The 19800-nt window shown below is 36.0% G+C and overlaps 4 protein-coding genes across 4 annotated transcripts in view; 2 read left to right on the top strand and 2 right to left on the bottom strand.

Moving 5' to 3' along the window:
* The window catches only part of Dsx-c73a (doublesex cognate 73A), a 56443-nt gene extending 51403 nt beyond the window's left edge, over positions 1–5040 (top strand). The window contains exons 2-6 of the mRNA XM_021331201.3: positions 1483–1593; positions 2099–2239; positions 2879–3041; positions 3718–3816; positions 3964–5040. Coding sequence (XP_021186876.3) covers positions 1483–1593; positions 2099–2239; positions 2879–3041; positions 3718–3816; positions 3964–4214 — 765 coding nt within the window. The 3' untranslated portion in view covers positions 4215–5040. The remainder of the gene's footprint in view (positions 1–1482; positions 1594–2098; positions 2240–2878; positions 3042–3717; positions 3817–3963) is intronic.
* LOC110373826 (elongation factor-like GTPase 1) overlaps positions 1–10706 on the bottom strand; it is a 113999-nt gene extending 103293 nt beyond the window's left edge. Inside the window, exons 1-9 of the mRNA XM_064038719.1 lie at positions 10199–10706; positions 9295–9534; positions 8821–9004; positions 7765–8617; positions 7516–7589; positions 7192–7347; positions 6951–7068; positions 6145–6869; positions 5556–5669 (exon numbers count right to left, since the gene is read on the bottom strand). Coding sequence (XP_063894789.1) covers positions 5556–5669; positions 6145–6869; positions 6951–7068; positions 7192–7347; positions 7516–7589; positions 7765–8617; positions 8821–9004; positions 9295–9534; positions 10199–10546 — 2812 coding nt within the window. The 5' untranslated portion in view covers positions 10547–10706. The remainder of the gene's footprint in view (positions 1–5555; positions 5670–6144; positions 6870–6950; positions 7069–7191; positions 7348–7515; positions 7590–7764; positions 8618–8820; positions 9005–9294; positions 9535–10198) is intronic.
* Positions 10707–11151: 445 nt separating this feature from the next.
* Positions 11152–14344, top strand: LOC110373829 (large ribosomal subunit protein uL2m). Its single transcript, XM_021331202.3, has 6 exons — positions 11152–11454; positions 11672–11784; positions 12762–12897; positions 13226–13306; positions 13623–13754; positions 14103–14344. The coding sequence occupies exons 1-6, from the start codon at positions 11235–11237 to the stop codon at positions 14306–14308; spliced, it is 888 nt and encodes a 295-aa protein (XP_021186877.3). The 5' UTR covers positions 11152–11234; the 3' UTR covers positions 14309–14344.
* LOC110373827 (ubiquitin-like modifier-activating enzyme ATG7) lies at positions 14342–19734 on the bottom strand. Its single transcript, XM_021331200.3, has 11 exons — positions 19085–19734; positions 18074–18269; positions 17542–17994; positions 17290–17396; positions 16964–17108; positions 16588–16746; positions 16230–16418; positions 15833–16003; positions 15375–15490; positions 14931–15222; positions 14342–14809 (listed from the first exon to the last, which is right to left on the bottom strand). The coding sequence occupies exons 1-11, from the start codon at positions 19288–19290 to the stop codon at positions 14774–14776; spliced, it is 2070 nt and encodes a 689-aa protein (XP_021186875.3). The 5' UTR covers positions 19291–19734; the 3' UTR covers positions 14342–14773.
* Between the last annotated feature and the right edge of the window lie 66 nt (positions 19735–19800).

Below are 19800 nucleotides of genomic sequence, written 5' to 3'. Positions count from 1 at the left end.
TACTGTGTTCCGCTGAGTGTCGAGCCTGTATCATTTGGAGCAATTATAACACTTTTAAATTCAACATGACGAATTGATGTTACTAAAATATTTTAAGTTCCTTTTTGAATAGCAATAATTAATGACTATATAATTATGGCGTTTGGTCTAAATATCACGTTTCTAAGGATCGTTCTGTTAATAATTTTAATTATGGTTAATCGTTTATTAAATGAACTTTCTTCTTGAATGTTTTCAATTTTATTCAACCGTGAGAAAACTTGAAGTATGGAACCGAAATCGGAGATATTGCGTTCAAATTGCATGCTCTCTACAATTTGAATAGTTATGCCTGCATCTGATTTTATGTTATATCTACAAATCTTCGCAGTTTGATTACGATTACATTTTTATATTCCACATCGAATATTAAACTGCGTAAAACGGCATAAAATAAAAATATTGAACGAGTTGTTTCTTATTTGAATTGAACTGATCCCATTAAGGTATTAGCTCTTTTGTGAAGGGTAAAAGGAAAATTATTGTTACAAACACGATCAGCGTTTGTGGATACAAAAAGCTCTTTGTTATGAGTTAGTCGGATGTCAATATATGCGGGTCAGTGGGCCAGATAAGTAAGTACTGCGACGAGCTTATGATGATAATCATCCAAATTGGATATCTCAGCAGGTGGAGATTGTAATTGTTTGCGGGAGATGCCACTGCATGCCCGTCACATGAATCTTATATATCGGATATAACTTAAAACGTACCTATGAAAATATTCATATTTAAAATTCAGAATAAATTAAAACTTCTTCTTCTCCACATAGAGAGAAACCTAAAAAGTCGATCTCTTTAAATGCATAAGTTCCGTACCTAACAAGTTTATGTCCAAAATTAAATTAAAGACGCAAAAAGTAAAACGAAATGGCCTTTTGTGAAAAAAGCTACAAAGGATAATCGTCATTTAACAGGTTTATTAACCTGATCCAGCAACAAACGTGACGAAGTAATCGGCAAATCGCAGGGTACATGACCGTGAAGCATTGTTATGAGTAAGAACCAACGCGCACGAATCACTCCTCTCGTATACCAATACTAAGTTTCAAAATACCTAACCGCCATCAGATCGGAGAAAATCCTAGCATAGTAGCTGTAGAAAGAATTTGCGAAACTAGGCGTCTTCGCAAAGATAACAAGCAAAATAAGAAATTTATAAGTTCTATACGCAAGAGCGTTGACACAGAAACCCTCGGCGAGACAAACGGGGATGAATGAGATTGTGGCTCGCGATCCGAGACCAAGCTGCAGCGATTTCCCATCATTGTTGCGATAACTAATGACAACTCGGATAAATTGACGCACTTTCAACGGATACATAAATTGTTTCACTACATTCCTATGTTGGTTGCGAAAATAGCCTCATTGACAAATAGAATTCCATTATTGTTCCATTTATTATTAAAAGAAAATTATTAAATAAACTTTCTTTGATTCCAGACGGTGCCCCTACCTGCCGGGTCGACATCAGTGTTGGCAAAGCCGACAAAGTATCACTACTATCCTCACAATCAGCACATCTATTTGTTGCCTGAATGCGCTATTCAACAGGTAATTGACGCTTTTGTTCTAATGAAAGTACCGGAACTGAAACAAATGAAATGCTTACAAATACTATGACTAATCGATAGGCTAGTTGAGCTCAGTAATTGCAAGCTCTTTTAAGACCTGAGCGAAGATAATACTATAAGGTTTCCTAAGTTCCCCGTATTATCTACGCTCAACAGAGATGCGAATCGAATGTGCTTTTGTTCTAAATTCAGTGCGATGCCGTAGAACACTGACGCTATAAGATATGCTGTTTATGGCAATACAATCATCGATTATGTAACAATGTAAAAATTACAATTTCTCCAAGCACTGGTTTTGAGGGAACTAATCAAAAGAGTACCAACTATCTCAACTAGTCTACATTTGCTGTGAAATACCAAGACTATGTAAGTCATGTGATGAATGAAAATCAATCCCAAAGAATCTCGTCCCACTTGTCTGGCACGAAGACCGTTCGCTATGCAGTATGTTGGTTCGTTAGCTTGATAAGGAGGTAACGTTACAGGTATGCAACGCAGTGTACGTGCGTCTGAACTACACGCAACCGCTGTGCGCCTGCCCTGCTCGCTACCGAGACCCGTGCTCCGCCAGCCTCAACGCCGACGACCTGCATACGACGCGCCTCACCACCGACTCCAAAAAAAAGGTAACGCTCCAACATAATTGGATTTGACGCACTCAATTCATTCTACGTATCTGTCGCTTTTTGCGGAACCATTGGAATGTTTGTTGCAAAAGAAATCGATTTTGCTATTTCAAACGCTTCTTACAATGTGTGCCGCACATTAGTTCACTGTATCATTGTACGGTGCTGAAAACTGACCATTGATGTTTTGAGGTCGTTCTAACTGCAAGTGTAAAGACTTGCATAGAAATGCTACTTTTTATACAAACTAACTAGACATTTTCACGCCCGTATATGAGATTCACGTGATACAAAGAATCGCGTGCTAGGTCTAATTGGAGAATTCTATTTTCGTATATAAGCCGATGTTCCAATTAATTTAATATTTTTGTTGTTGGCATGCTGTTTTTTGTAAATACAATCTTCAAGCTAGTGGGCCTCATCACCAAGCTGTACTCCAATTACTTTTTGAGGCTGTAGCATTTTATGTTAGAATATATGCATTCATGTGAATTAACGGCTAAATGAGGAACAGACAGAGAATATTATGTCAATATTTAAAATCAATACCACATACCACTGCAGTTGAAATAGTGAACAACTTGCTGCAAAATAATGACTTCTTACACAAAGACTAACATAAAATCATTTACATTACAGTTTGCCAGCAAAGCTGTGACACTGGTGAAGACTTGCGAGGCCGTGTCAGAAATGCGTGAGTGCCGAGCACCGAGAGACTGGTCCTTATTGGCCCTGCAGAACATCAGGACTGGGAAGTCACATTACCTGGTCATTTGCCGGTGTCCCGAAGATCATATATTAGGTAAGACATATTTACTTATTTTTCAAGATCCAGTTTAAGGGTTTGAGACCTTTGAATAGATAAATAATCTCCATATCTTCGATCGAACTGTGGCTATTGATACGACAGTCTAACGGCTTAATTAGCATAGTATTGAAAGCTTAGAAGTGGGTTTAATGCGTTGGACAGTACTTCCTGCTTTTCCTGCTTATAACCAAAATGCGTTTGCGTAAAATCGTATAATCATTGTCGCGTCAGATACGTCGTCTGTTAGACTTCCGCCGAGAGTGCCGCAAGGGACAATCTTAGGCACATGTCCAACTGAGAATTTCTATTGTCCATTATATTTGGTTAAGAATTCCTATTTATCAGATACTGTTACTTACATGGTTGTGGCTACAATATAAGGGATCTTGCATTCCATGTATGTTGACAGTTCGTGTTGCATTGTATGCAGTACATTACCCTATTGTAGACGTCTACAGTTGTCCAAATAAGTATAAAAGTAAACAAGAATATTTCACGGGTGTTATACAAGTGTAATTTACATTTTATTTACATTACTGACACAACTAAATATTAACAGCGTAATCTATTCAAAAACCGTCATTGTAGCAATACTTATGGTCAGGTCGTTGACGTCTACAGAGAGAACTTCAGTACTATATAATAATGTATTATGTTGTTTACTTTGCAGAAGGGCCGATGTCTCACGACCAGCCGACATACGCATCTGTGCCAGGCATCAGGGTCTACGGCATGATGTGTGTGCGACCCACCACCGCTTATCATTCCCGTGAGTTTGTTTATTTACCTTTAGTTTATTCTTTCAAATTCTTACAGATAAATATTTTTAAACATATTGTGCCACTGGCGCCATGTTGAATGGATCGTGCGTTTTCTTTAAAGACTGTTTCTTATGGTTTTCTTTTTCCTTCCACAGCGTACAACAAAAACAGATACACCGGCTTAACCGTACAGAGTACTACAGGCGCCTACAAGGTGGACTATTCTCAATCCCACGCGTATCCTGACAAGCCAGTCTACAACCGATATCACACACATAGCTACACAGAACCTTATTACAATCGGAGATCTCGAGTCGCAAGGACTAGGCGATCGACATCAGAATACCCCCCTTTCCCATGGTACAAAGTTATCGAACTAGCACGGTCGTTACATTGGATCAACTAAACCTTAACCTCTTTTAAAATTAGCATAAACAAAAAAGTTTGTTGGCTTCATAGAGGCTTTATATTAATCGGTTCCGCCTCTTTGAATTCAACTTATACTTGAAACATATTTAATTTCGAAACGCTTTTTCGCTTATTTATCCGAATTTTTAGTTAATACTTGCTTACTAACTTTCCCATTCTAAACGTGATTGTTTAGTGTGGTGAAATTTATTTTTTGGATGCCTATGAAATACTCAGTACAACTGCATTTACTAGAATAATTAACAATAATATTATTTATTGAAATATAATAGTGAATCCGTTATGTATGGGGTGAAAATGTTTTCTGTCCGAATGAAATTAGTAACTTTATTCTTTCTCTAAAGTATAGATTCAAATGTTAAAAATTGCAGTCTTTAAATGCTGTGTTTTAACACAGTAGTAGTAGTAGTCCTCGTGTACCTAGCACACGATCAATCCAATGGAACAATTTAGTACATTTCAAAAATTAATCACATCGGATCTAAATAACAAGATCTGTTTATCGCACTCTGGGTAATCTTACAAATATCGCATTGCCAACAATACCGTAAAATTATATCCCTTTATTCAAAAAAGCGCTAAATAGAACAATTTTGTTTCGAAAATAAATTATTTGTATTATTTATATTATTCGAATGACGTAATTTATTTCTCGGTATAATGTAGCATATCAATTTTGCCAGAAATAGAAATAACCATGACTATTAGTTATTAAGTTTTGGTTTATTATATTTTCAAAATAAAATATTTTTCCCCACCAATAGACGGTGATTGCATAATAATTAAAAGGTATTCATTTTTTTTACACAAAAGATATGTGATAAGATTTCAATGGTTTTTTTGTGTAACATTTCAGTGCATTTATAGATGTAAAAGTATTTTTAATTTAGTATTAATATATTTATTTAAGAACCATATTTATACTTAGCATAGAAAATTGTAAATATTAGATGTAGAAATTACAATATTTGTAATTACGGAAAATAAATTTAACGGATTTTTAATACGACTTTTACTCTAATTCTTAAAAACGAAAGGCAAAAGGCAAACAAATGATGAAAACACTTTCTGTCTTACCACCATGATGTTATTGAAGTTGCCTACCCTTCTCCTAATATCCCTCTGTCAGTCTGGTTGTCCAATATGTTCCAATGACAGCCAGGATCCACCAATTTATTGCGCCTTCCGAAACACGGAGGAACTGCACTTGATAAGATGGTCACCGGTCGATCGATTTGTGCGGCTTTACTTAACCACGAACTCCTTTAGCTATCAGAGGATCAATAAATGGATGATGTAAGTACTAAACATGACTTACCTAATACTTTTTGATCGACGACAATATCGCAGGTGTACATCGCCGCCATTAAACGTTGTGGTTGTGCCTGGAACGCTTTCCGACAGCCGTCCTTCACTGCTGACATTATTTGACCTGTACAATATAAGAAGAATAAATTAATACTCCGTTTGTATTAATTACGCATTTTTTCTGAGTCTCGTAAAGTGGAGGTGTGATAGTGTCAAGTTCCACACACTATGGTGTTTTTGATCATCCGGCTTTACTCTTTAATCGAAGCGAGATCCTGCGATAGTTAATTAAGTTTAAGTTACCACATATGTACGTGAATGTTGGTTCACCCGTAGTGTAAGCCCTTTACTACCTAAAACCTCCTATTTTGTTAATTTGTGCACAGAAGCTGTTGGTGTTCCTTTCTTAAATAAATAAATAAATAAGATCGAGATTAAAGCAAGCAAAATTAATGTGAAGGCATATCAGTTTCGCTTTCGACAAGACCACTATTATAAACACATTTTTAAAATTAGTTCTTTGAAACAAACTACGTATTCAAAATTCGTGATACAAAATCGTGCATGCAAAAGTAGTTACAAAAATAGATAAATATTACCTGATAGAGGACCAAAATGCGACACGTCATCTCCAGCCGACTTATCCAAAAACCATTCTTCAACACAGAACGCCACACCCATCATTGGCTCATCACACAATGGGCCAGCCAAAGACGCCAATTGAAAACCATTCACAAAACTGCTTTCATATTCAAACCGGGGATCTTCAGTAATATCTTGTTCATGATGAAGGTACTTCGTCCTATAATCTTCAGTTTGATTAAGAAGCAAATTCGGACCACAATTCCTAGGGCCTACAGACCATATTTGCTTGACAATATCCTTCCACTCTGGGCCGAGTTTTTCGCAAATAGTTTGTAGTTCGTCTTTGAAAGACTCTATGAGCTTCAGCATACGATCGGATAGTCTATGGTTGGTTCCATTAATTTGTAATTCTTCTAATTTGCTTTCTATTTTATCGTTCTTGTGTAAACCTTGTAATGTTTTTATATGTTGTGAGATGGCTTTTAGTAAATCAGTTGATCTATCTAATAATGCTGTTATTTCGTTCGGGATTGGTTTAGCTCTGATCTTTATTCTACTTTGTTTGTTGTTTGTGTAAACTGTTATAACTGGATCTATATCTTTGTCTATGGCTTTATCTACGACATTTTGAGCATCTATTTCTTCATTAGCCATGTCTATTTTTGGTGGTTCTACTATTGTCTCTCTGAATGGAACAATTGGTTCTGATACTGTGATTGGTATTTTTGCGTAGTGATTCCTAAGGAATAAAAATAATATATTATTTAAATTGTATATGCTTTCATCGTCCTTAAATAATTAATTTGGTCTAAGTACTTACTTTAAATCTTCGAGACATCGTTCCAAATGTACTTTACCGGCCGTTACCAAAACGTGTTCACCCGTTTCTTGTAGAAGCACTTGAACGCAAGAGTCTGATTGGTTGAGCAGTTTTAAACCTGGAAAAATGTAATTTAAGATTATTATAAATTCTACCTTATGATACAAGACATAAAGCTCAATTTCAAACAACAGAAATAAACAATTGAAGGTGTGGATGAATATGATTTAATTCGCGGTACCTTTAACTAATTGTGGTAGTTGCGACGGATATGTAGGTTCTAAAGCTACCCTCAATATTGGTACTACTGAGTATTGCATTTCACTAAACGCAGGACATGCTATCGTACTAGATAAAGTCGCCGTTCTTAGTACATGTTCTTCCAAACCTCCGATACCTGGAAACAAAAGATTTTTTCCTTTATTAGTATTCCAAAGAGGCCATATTCAAATAAAAAAGCTTACGACATTATGTTGTGATTGTCTATTGTCCTACTTTCTTTCGTACATGACATGAACATTTATTGTTTTCAACCAAAACAAAGTGGATGTCATAATAGACTTACCAATAATGTTTCCTGCTATTGCTTCATCAATTACTTCTAATTCTCTTCCCATTAGAATGTACAGAGATTTGATCCTGAAATAAAAATTACATTACCTATTAATAACTTCTGTACCTTCAAGATTAAAAAGTAAATATTCCTCAAATATATAAGAGTATTCACATACATTTTGAAATAAATGAGTGACAAAGAATTTTCACGATTTTTCTTTAATAAATATGTATATGACAATAATGTTAATAAACTTACTCTGTGCAAGTAACATGTTCATCACTCTGCAAATCCTTCAACTTCTTATTAGGATCTACTTGGAAGTCTTTACTAAGTACTTTAGAAGGGTCATGTTTGGGACCCAAAACATAAACTTTATCCCCTTTCTTTACTTTCCCACTAAATATTCTAGCAAAAGCTATAAATACTGGCTGATCTACATCTTCCTCGGCTGCTTTTTCTATTTCAGGATCATCTTTTTTCTCTTCTATAGGCTCCCCTTCAATATTTGCATTATTCTCTTTTCTTTCTCGCAGCTGTCTTGCTCTTTCTCTCCTCAAAGCCATCTCTTCGGCTGTTAAGACCTTAGGCTTGTTTTCAGGTAATACACTCTTGTCAACATTAAACATCTTGGATATAAAAATAATTATTGGCCTATCTTCAGTACTATCACAGGCAATGAAGTCTTCTTTAAGTTTCTGCGTTTCAGGGAAGAATGAGTTGAAATCGCGGATTCTTGAGCACATTAGTTTTTCCACTTTTTCGGGGAGAATCTCCTTTGGTGAGGGGAGTTTTTGGCAGACCATGTTAAGGACGGTATTTGATAGAGGCAGCCATTGAACCATGAGAGATTGGAGTTGGACTCTAGAGTCTGTGTGCCTCAGATCTCTTGTTGTAAGTTTAATACCAAGCTTCTCACATATAACAGGCACTTTCTCCTTTTCATTTCTCATGGCAACTGTTTCGTAAACATTCCACAGATTGTCCAAAATGACTTGAACAAAAAGAGGTTTCTTGGCCTTTTCTTGAGCTCCTTTCATGAAACGTTTTGTTTTTGTGTTCAGATAAAAGTCTCCCCATAGTACCTTTCTGAGTATTTCTTCTTTCACACCTGAAATTGAGAGAAAAGTAGTCAATGTAACATTTTAAACGTTATGCCAATTCTTAGTGTACATTTATTTATTTACATTTATGGACTTTATAGACTGTTGACCTTTGAGTTTGTTTGGTGTTTCTGCTCAGGGTAGACAGACATCATCCTCATCAGCCTCATGTAGTTTGAGATATTAACAGAAATAACTAAATTACACTTACCAAGTTTCTCAGAAAACAGTTTAGCAAATGTGTGAGTAGTAAAACCCCAACCATCAGCCGCACTGGCAAACACCACATTGCCATGCTCAGGAGAAAAGTAAAGGTTGGAATCATCAGCATCATCCAGGGCGGAGGTCCAGTCGTAGAAATTATTGTCTTCTTTATTCAGCTGTTCTTTTTGTTGCTGAAATATATGAGAGAATAGTAGAATTAATTTATGGAACATAAACATGAGATTATTGTTATAGGGAATTAAGAAATATTTAATAGATAGATTGAATAGGTAACCAGCACTATGTGGTTATGTTTTAATGTAAAAACAACTCTACACAAATGTATGTTTTAAAATAAAATATAACAAAAATGTCATACACATGGGGAATAATTTCGTTTTCACAAAACAATTTTTCAGTTTTTGAAGCAAGCTAATAACAACAATTTTCCCATAAGAATCTTATAGGACTCTAAACCAACCTGTTTCTCCATAGTAGATTCCTCATTCTCAAACACTTCGGTAGTAAACAGCTCTCCCATTACCGCATTGACTTGTTCTAACAACTGCATCAGATGTACGTAAGCATCCAGCGGTGTTAACTGCATATCTAATATGAGCCTGTCTATCTTGTTCAGTACTAAAACTGCCTTGATGTTTTCTGAATACACCTGTTTGAGGACGAGTCTGGTTTGTGGGCATACTCCTTCTACAACATCAACCTGGAATTACAGATATATTTTTTAGATTATTTATAAGTCTTCTTTATTTCAAACTCAAATTCACAATATTTATTATTAGTAGTATTACATATGGAACGCAAATAAAGATTTGAATTTGAATATTTGCATGTTAAGGTTGTACAGTTCTTAGATACAGGTTTAGGTTCAGCTTAACAGCCTTTTGCAGGTAGTGCAAAATGTGAGGGCTTATTGCAAAATTTTTAAAATATTTTCTGGTGCATGACATTGTCTTAGAAAGAATATTACTGTATTGCATATATTGAATGTGTAATAAAATGAATAATGTCTTTTAAGTTTTATTATATACAGTGAGAAGTAAACTATAATTATCTTAATATAAACATGTTACAAAATTAATCAATGAAAGTACTTGTGATAAAAAATATTTTATTAACTTGGTGTGGCAAGATACTGCAATAATATTTTTCTGTCACTTATAATATTGTGAAATTTCTAGTTAGATAAAAGTTTTCTTAGCAGAATACCTAAATAATAGGCTTTAAAACATGAATCTTTCACAAGTTCAGGCTAACTATTGTTCTATTGGCCATAATTTGAAATTCTAAAGACATACCAATGTTAAAAACTGGAGTTTCAAGTCAAAAATATTGCAAATCAAAATGTAAACAAGACATTGACTCACCACAACAATTGCACCATCACACAGTCTGACCGCAGTGGACACTTCACTGGAGAAATCGATGTGCCCAGGCGAGTCTATCAAGTTTACCAAGTACTCCTGCTGATCAACACAGTGGTACAACGAGATACTGCTGCTCTTCATAGTAATACCTCTCTCCTGTTCGTCAGGCCTGCTGTCCATGTAACGGAGCTTCCCCGACATTCTCTGCGATATTATCCCATTGCTCGATATCAGGGAGTCTGCCAAAGTAGTCTTTCCATGGTCCACGTGGGCCACGATACAAATATTCCGAATATTTGTAGGTTTGTTTTGAAGTTCTAAAAGTTTTGTTGAATCTACGAGCCGCATTTTCACTGTTTTAACGCCAACTTGATCAGCGACTGGTAGAATAGTATGCCTGAATTAGACTAACAATTTCGAATGAAGATAGAGAAGATATTTAGATAAATTACAAGAAAAATTGCACAACAGAGTTAAAAGTTGTGCGACAATATTGCTATCGGTGACATTGACATTACAGTTTAAAAATAAACTACAAAAACATTATATTCAGTCTGGTTAATTGTAACTAAATATTTACTAGTTTTCATACAAAAATATTAACTTATTTCAGTATTTGGTAGGGTTTATTATACTTAATAAAGATTGTATATACGCGATGAAAAAAAGCTCTAAAATGTAAACATCTGCTAAAGATCTTATGTTTGCTGATTCTAAACGATTCATTTTGTGTCAGATGTAATCATAGACAAAATTAAAAATGGATTTTTATTGTTTGTGGAAATTTTAGAAATCTCCATTGGAAATCTCATTATAAACTATTCATAAACGCCTAGTAAACTAAAAATAACCAATTAATAACGAACCACGTTTAAACATAAAATCTCAAGTGATTCAATCGTTGATGCAAGAAAACTGCACGCAACTAGATTGACAGTGACAATAAAGTTTTTTGACATTGACATTTACCATATGTTTGAGGTTATGTTATTTGTCCTCACAATTTTATCGAATTAGTTATAAGTAAATCATAATTATGGCGTTAAATAGATTATTTGCCAGTTTAGCTATCACGCCCAGTTTAATTAGTAGGAGGTCCATTCATGTGGCAGCCGTAAATTTTGCCAGTAAGCCACCAATTGATAAACCAAAACCAGGTTTAGGCAAGGCTTACAGAAGAATTGTGCATTTTCCTGAGGAATATACTGTAAAGCCTCTAGAAGTTACAAACCTTGCTGGCAGAGACCCCGAAACTGGTAAGTTAAAACTTCAAATCACAAAACATTTTGATTCAAAATATGTTCTTGGTAGAGCAACTTACACATACTTAGAAAGCAGTATGAGCATTATTGACGTAGTTAAGACTTGTGAAGAGCCATGATCAACTTCACATAACATCTGAACTTGTAGGTACTTTAGTAACAATAAAAATGGCTGTGTATAAAACATAATTTGACTACTTTTCTTCCACAGGCAGAGTTATAGCAAAGGGTATTGGCGGCGGTATCAAACAGAAGTACCACTGGATTGATTGGGTCAGAGATGGACCCACTGAAGGCCCTCCTCAGGAAGAAAAAGTTATTCAGGTAAGCTCGCATTTTAATTTAAAAATACCTCAAAATTTAATCAGAGGCAGATCCAGCCCTGATATGGTTAAAAATCCACTTACATTCACCTTCATCACATTCAGGTGCATGAGGAAGGAATGTAATTATTATGTAAGGGACTATATAGGGGGATGTAAAAAAGGACTGTACTCTACATATAGGAATAGTACACAGGGGTAATACATAAGGCAGTTAAAGGGAGTATATAAGCAGAGGACATAACTATACTTATAAGGGGTTTACATAATGAAAGGCCAGGCTTTTATTTTTTTTATTTGATTGGAACTTTGTACCAAAATATAAACCAATTTGTAAATGTGAACACCATGTAGCATTTAATTTTTTTCATTTTATTCTATTTTTTTGTCTGTGATTCTACATGATCTTCACATGTTATATCAATACATACAAACTGTAATAACTATAATAACTATTCTTTCTTTCCTGTCATCTTTCTCTATTATGTGTGTGTACAAAAATTTGTAAATAAATAAAAAAATAAATAACTATTATGTTTTAAAAAGAATAGTAACCGTGGAGTTTCCTGCCCATTCTTCTCCATAGGAAACTACTTTTGGAATGGGCAACTAGAATCAAACCTATTTATAATTCTGACTAGCTTTTGCCCGCGACTTTGTTCGCGTGGAATAGTTTTTAGGTTTGACCAATAGATGGCGCGATACGTCCGGAATAAAATTTATTTTTCTATTTTTTTTGTAATAAAAACTATCCTATGTCCTTTCTCAAGTTCCAAACAATGTCTGTACCAAATTTCAAACAAATCAGTTCTGTAGTTTAGGCGTGAAGAAAGGACAGACAGACAGACAGACAGAGTTACTTTCGTATTTATAATATTAGTTAGGATTAGGATAAGTGATTGTAAAGGCCTAAACGAAAAATTATTATATAACTTTTGGAATTCAGTTTATTTACCAATGTTATTTTTGAACCCTCAGGTAATGGAAGATGGTTGCAGAACAGCCCACATAGCTTTGGTTGCTGTTGGTGACAGACTGAAATATATTTTGGCCACCATAAATATGAAAGCAGGAGATATTCTCAAGTCTTCTCGAGAATTGCCCAGGATACCTGGTAAGACTTCCAAGTTAAACATCATCATCATCTCAGCCATAGGACGTCCACTGCTGAATAGAGGCCTCCCCCTTAGATCTCCACAGGTACCGGTTGGAAGCGACCTGCATCCAGTGTCTTCCGGCAACAACATCATCCACCTAGCCATTTCACAATTCTGATGGGTTTAGTTTAAAGTCTAATAAATCGGATGCCACTGATTACCAATATTTTACATGGAGCAAACCCCTGTTTGAACCTGCTAGATATGAAAAATATTTTTGATATATTATATTGATACCTTGGTCTTTTGTTATTAGAATTAATTAAACAATGCTTTATTTTCTAGTAAGAGCAAATGAGGGAGATGCATATGTATTGGGTGCTCTGCCAACTGGAACTATCGTACACTGCATTGAAAAAGAACCAGGTAAGCACAATACTAAACAATTTAAAACAATACAGAAATATTTTGAAGATTTTATTCAAACTAATATTATAAATGCGAAAGTAACTCTGTCTGTCTTTTCTAAACGCCTAAACTACTGAACCGATTTGTGTGAAATTTGGTAGACATAGTTTGGAACTTGAGAAAGGACATAGGAGTTTTTACTACAAAAAATAAAATTTATCCCGGATATACAGCGCCGTCTATTGTCAAACCAAAATTATATATTCCACGCGAACAAAGTCGCGTGCAAAAGCTAGTTGCAATATAACCTGTAATCAAATGTTTTTCTTCACAGGTCAGGGCGGTCTTTATATTCACGCTGCAGGTACCTTTGGGACAATTTTACGCAGACAAGATGACCGCATCATAGTTCAAATGCCTTCCAAGAGGTTGTTCAGTTTTAATCAACACTGCATGGCTGTTGTTGGTAAGTAAAAGGGATAATGAAAAAACATCATGTTTTTTTTAATAGAAAGAGATATAGATAGGGGTTAGCTACACGGTGCCTGTAGCTGAAGCGAGTTAACATGCGCAAGTGCCCCGCGAGCACGCAATAGAACACGCGAGTGAGTCTCTTGCTTTGGTATGCTAGTGGAAGCCAAAGATCCGCACGTTCCTAAAATGCATGTAACCTGCACAAGCTACTTGCACTGTGTAGACGCACCCTTAGTTCTGTTTGTATTATTATTATTTTTAGCCCATACTGTCCCACTGCTGGGCAAAGGCCTCCCCATCTTGCTTTGTATAGGGCACTTAAATATATGTAATTTTTCAGGTCGCCTATCAAACCAAGACCATGGTGATACACCAATAGGTTCTCCACAACGGAACAGATGGCTCGGTAACAGACCACGGTCTGGTCTGTGGCAGAGAAAGTCCGGTAGACACGGAAGAAAGATCAAACCACCAAAGCCTGTGAAAGAAATCCACTTACCTGCCAAAAAGGCATTGCCAGCCATCCGAATGACAATGGCACCCTAATGTAACTTATTGTAGAAATAAAAATAATGATAGTTATTTTTATTGATTTTATTTTACACATTTAGAGACATTTATATACACATAAATAATATAATATCACAACATATAAAGCTGCTTTTTTGCGCTTGTATTGATTATATTTGCTGAATGGATTATTTTTAATAATTCCACATAGATTGAATAGTATACTATAGACGATCAAAATTTAATTAAGACTGTCCTGGGTGAGCAAAATAAACGACTCACATATTTCTATTGTAAACATTCATAGGCCTGTTGCAGCACCTTCTGACTTCTTAGTCTTTTCGTTACATCCAGTCGCATTACTCGCTCACATAGGACAATGAATGAGTAAATTGTAACATCGAGATTTTAAACATGCTACTAACACTTATAAATGCTTGGATATTTAATATGGCAAAAAAGTAGAGCTTTAATTAATAATATATGTTTTTTTTTTCAGATTTATTCCTCCTCTTCATCATCCGACAATGTCAGTATCTGTAACAATGTAAACTCGCATTACTCAATCATTTTCTAAAAACCAGCCAGAAAAACCAGTAAAAGACAATAATTAGACATTAGATTAGAAAAAGGAATCAATAAATAAAATTGCTCTCACCTCAGTCATTTCCGCAGACAAATGCAATTCACGGAGTCCGGTCACTTCTTCCAAATGGTTTCCACTATCGAATACTTCAAACAAGAATTCGAAACCATACTCCCTGTATCTATTTAGCACAATATCTGAGCAGGCTATGCACTGCTTGAATTTGGCACAAGTCGGAGCAATCGTTGTGTGAGTACTTAAGAAGCCCCTCAGTGAATGTGGCACGGGACCGAGTACGCTTCGGCACTCCTTGGGTGGGTCGTCGGAATCTGTCTTTAAGTTTATCATAGCTGGTGCACGTCCCCTGAAACATAAGTATGAAAGCTGTAGCTATATTGCCATTTAAAAAAATACCTTATAATGTTGCCATTATTTTAGCAAAGGAGCAATTTGGTTTTTTAACTTGATAATCGAATCTAATTCAAGCTATAAACGATTTATACATTAATAAGTTACCCTAGTGGATGTTGTAATACTCCAACGAGCAACTCAACCGCCAAGGCGCCGGCTATCGCAGACACACCCGGCCGCGTCACCGTGCATTGCTGATCGAGTGTGCGATCTTTCATCGACTAAAATTGAAAAAATATATAAAAAAGAAACTTTTAAATGACCTTTTAACGATTTTGGTAAATATTCTTATTTACTTAGGTTTAATAAGGCTGGCTGTAAGAGAACCCAATTCTGGGTTAAGCCAATGATTATCTTTTATATTAGCTGTTTTGCCTTTGAAGCCTATGAAATATATTCACCGGGAATAATGAAGCTTCCCAACAGTTAACAGTTAGTTCAGAAGTTTCGGAGTCTATTCGAGTCAAACAAAAACAAACACTTATAATATTTTTTGTAGATTACTTCAGCACCTACATCAAAATCGTAAATACTGCACTATAATATTATTCATTCACACTTACATCGCCAGGAGCAGTGACATCATTGCAGAAATAGCAGCCGAGATCAACACCGGGCATACAATCCTTGTTATCCGGAATCGTTGTTGGTTCCGCAGAGTATTCGTACTCGGCATTAAAACCGTGACGCATCACTAGGTAACTGTCGAACCCTAGAGCTGCATTTATCACTATCTGGAAAAATAAATAACCATCTTTTTATTTATTTTTTTCATTAATAGCACTTGCTACAGACTACACCTACGCCTAAGTACACCGACAGCAAAAATCTCCGTTTTAAAAAAACAGCACTTTGAAAATTGAACATAAAAATTCGTGTCAAGCAGTTTTTTAACGGAAGATTATGTAATTAAGATGAATGCTTGGTCTTAGAAAGTTTAACAATACAAAAAATGATTACTTTTCCATAGTGATTTCCCAACAATGTGGGAAGCCAGCGTGCCTCCCTAGAATCCAGGAGTAGAAATAAAACATCATGGTCATCTACTGCTTGTGCGATCCGCTTAACGTTGTCAACTGTTTCATCCGTCATCGCGTCTCCGATCGGATGTCCGGGCATTGGAATGTGGGCTACTATTCCCTCACTCACCTAAAAATACAAGGCAATCAATATACATAATATACCTAATACTATAAGAATAAGCCGTTTAAAAATCATCAGTGTTGCACTTTGGTAAATCCCGAAATAGTGCATAATAATAATTAAATGTTGTTCACTCAAATAAGATACAATGTATGATTCAATTTGAGACACTTACAACTGAAGGCAATATATTTAATATTGCATTCGCTGCTGCCTCGGCTTTCATTCGCCCGCCATTCAGACAGTCGTGGAAAGTATAGAGTATCTGCCGCGTTGGGTTGGAATAAGATACTTTGCCGTTGTCTATGAATGTGATGTGCCGAAAGCCCCAGGCCTGGAAGAAAAAATAGCAAATGAAAGGCATGAAGGATAATATTAAAAATTTTAAGACTTATAAGAAAATGTTACAGTCCTTCGAAGCTATTAGGTACAGTATGTATGCATATAAAATGACCACAGAACTACAAATGTTGCCACATTTCATCATTACCTGATCTGATAAAACACAATAATTCCTAGTTCTTTATCTTAAATGCTAATGTGTATTTTACCAATAAATCTCGAGCGACATGACAGCCCAGAGTGCCAGCTCCAAATAATAAGCATCGGGTTCTCTTCATGATGTCCACATCTATGTCGGGCACAAGACGCCATTTCATTAACTTTATGTTCAGATCTGATGAGGTTTCAGCCAGTCTGGAATTTGAGAATGAGTTGAAAATATTTTACTGGGTCAAAGTGTTAAGCTATGGACATCTTCAATCTACTTTTTTAGTAGATAGGGAACAAGACTAGGAACTGATAATGTCTAAAGTATTTGGTTGCATCTTAACAAGCTTAGGTCTTCCTCTTAAAAATATTACTTGTTTCAACTTACACCGCAGGGTCTAGCGATGCAGACATGTTGGCAAGCTTTGGCCCAAAATTGCCTTTGTCATTCCTTTCCCAACCCACCCAACCTGCTGACTCAACAGGCTTGACCTCCTAAAAGAATAAAAAAATGTGAGTAAGTTACAACTAATGAACAGCTTTAGGATTTTATTCATGCAAAATGAACAATCTATGAAATACGGGTGTATTTGAAAAGCCAATGTTTATATTAAGCAAAAACAACAAGAATAAAATATACCTGTGGCACTTTCACAGTATATAGGCGGCTATTGTCAACGCCAGCAGTGTAATTGGCTCGTAGAGCCAATACGTTAATAGAAGCGCCAAGTAGAGTTGGGCAGTGGTCTATCAAAGCCGCCAAAAATAAGCGTAATGGCCACCCAGGATTCCTGCCATTACTTGGATCAGTGAACGCAAAATATGTATTGTTTAGATCGACATTCTCTTTGAAACCTCCATTTGCATCCAGCACAGTTGATAATGTTGTAACATTAATTCCAAAATCAGATCTTGTGACAATAAAGTAACCTTTTTGTTCCTCATACAGAGCTTTGTAGCCTTGTGATAATGCATTAATTTCAATCGTACCAAAAATTAACTTTATGTTCGAACTTATTTCGTTAATAAAAACTGTGGGCTGGCTCGGTGCAGGAAATGCAAACCAGTAGTAATAGTTGAATTTTTTGAGATCCTGCAAGTTTGATAAAAATATTGGTATTGATGACAGCCTAAAAACATTTAGCAAAAGCAAGAGTAGCAATGAAACTTACAGCAAAAGATAGAATTATAAAATTATATAATTCAAAGGGGTTATCAATCCAAGCTTTAGTTTTCATGTTTTCCCACATTTCCTTGCCAACTGCATTTAACAATGCAGCTTTATCAAGCGTCTTATACTCCTCAATAGTATTCTTGTTCATTAATGTTCCCCTTACATTTGCATACATAATGTCATCTTCAGGAAAACTAAAATGAAATTTTACATAGGTACTATATTACTTTAATCTCTCATTCATCATCAATCATTTTGTATAGACTGGAAAAAGCAGAGTTTGTATCTCAATTGTAAAAAAATATAAAAAAACAAACATTTCTGTATATAGAACAAAGCATAGATTCTCTCACTTGCATAAGTGTGCATTATAAAGACTGTATGTTGCTCAGCAACTGGCTTTGGACGAGGTGTTGTTGACACATTCGCACATCTTGAATATGTTATTTGCATTCGCAATGCTTATAAGAGTGTATGAAAATTCAGTTATAGTTATCGGCACGGATAATGAGCTCTCGGCGGAAGAGTGGGTATAGCTTTGCGCATTGTACACTTATGGCAATAAATCACTTCTTCGCAGGTGAAGGTCAGTGCTCAATATCCTTGACGATGATTATACAAGTGATAAGTGTAAAACAAGCTTTTGTTATTAAAATCTATGAAAAAAACCCTAGTTGCTACAAAGTAGGTACTATTGTCATAAATAATTTCATTTACAATAGTTTAATCCTTTCTTGGTATGAGTTAGTAATATTTATCATAATGAGTAATGGTCTATTACAGGGCAGATTCATTAAAAACCTGCTTTGCAACTAGATAGGATTTACATATTCATTAGATTTCATTTATACATTCATAATTGCAAACATCACTACATAAGATAGTGAAATTATTTTGCACACAAAACCAAGCAATGTGTACAAACAAAGGAAAACAAAACAATCACAAAAAATGTTTATTACGCAGGTCTAAAACGGCGTATATGCATGACGAGAAATTCGATACTTACACGTTGAAGGACGTTCCATCCACTTCGAATATAGCTTCTACGTCGCCACGATAACTGAACCGACCCCAAATCTCCTTTTTAGTCTCTTTCAATTTATCTACGTCGAGTTTCAAATTGGTGAGAGTATGCCAAAAAGAAGGGTGCACGAACGACTGGAACGGCACATATTGGATGATCTGCGCTTTCTCTAAATCTACTTCTGTCATATTCGTAGAATACACGTTCAAGCACTCACACCTAGGCGGAATACGGTTCAAGCGGTTCGAGCGGGTCGGGGCGTTCGGGATGTTCGGGAGGTTCGGGATGTTCGGGAGGTTCGGGATGTTCGGGCGGTCCGGGGGTACCGCGCGTTCCGAGAGGTCAGAGTCTTCGTCTGAGTGGTCCGGGCGGTCAGGGTTGTCAGGGTGGTCAACGTTGTCCGGGTGATTAGACTGCCCCGGGTGGTCATCCGGGTGGTCAGAGTGATCCGAGCGGGCAGAGTGGTCCGAAGTCGGAGACTCCGGTGAGTTCTCTGACCTGTCAATCGTGACTAACTATCAAACACTCTACGACAAAACAGATATCGCGATAAGACGCGATAAGGTAGCTTGACTTGAATGAATACAAAAATCAATACTGTTGGTGATGTCAGTGTCAGTGTCAAACACAGCTGTGTTGTCATTTGCAAATTGATTTAAATTCTCGTTGTACCAAGTGTTGTTCAAAAAGCACCGGGA

Source organism: Helicoverpa armigera, chromosome 17 (assembly GCF_030705265.1).
Source record: "Helicoverpa armigera isolate CAAS_96S chromosome 17, ASM3070526v1, whole genome shotgun sequence".
In the NCBI taxonomy this organism is placed as follows: Eukaryota; Metazoa; Arthropoda; class Insecta; order Lepidoptera; family Noctuidae; genus Helicoverpa; species Helicoverpa armigera.
This window is presented reverse-complemented; position numbering and strand designations above follow the sequence as displayed.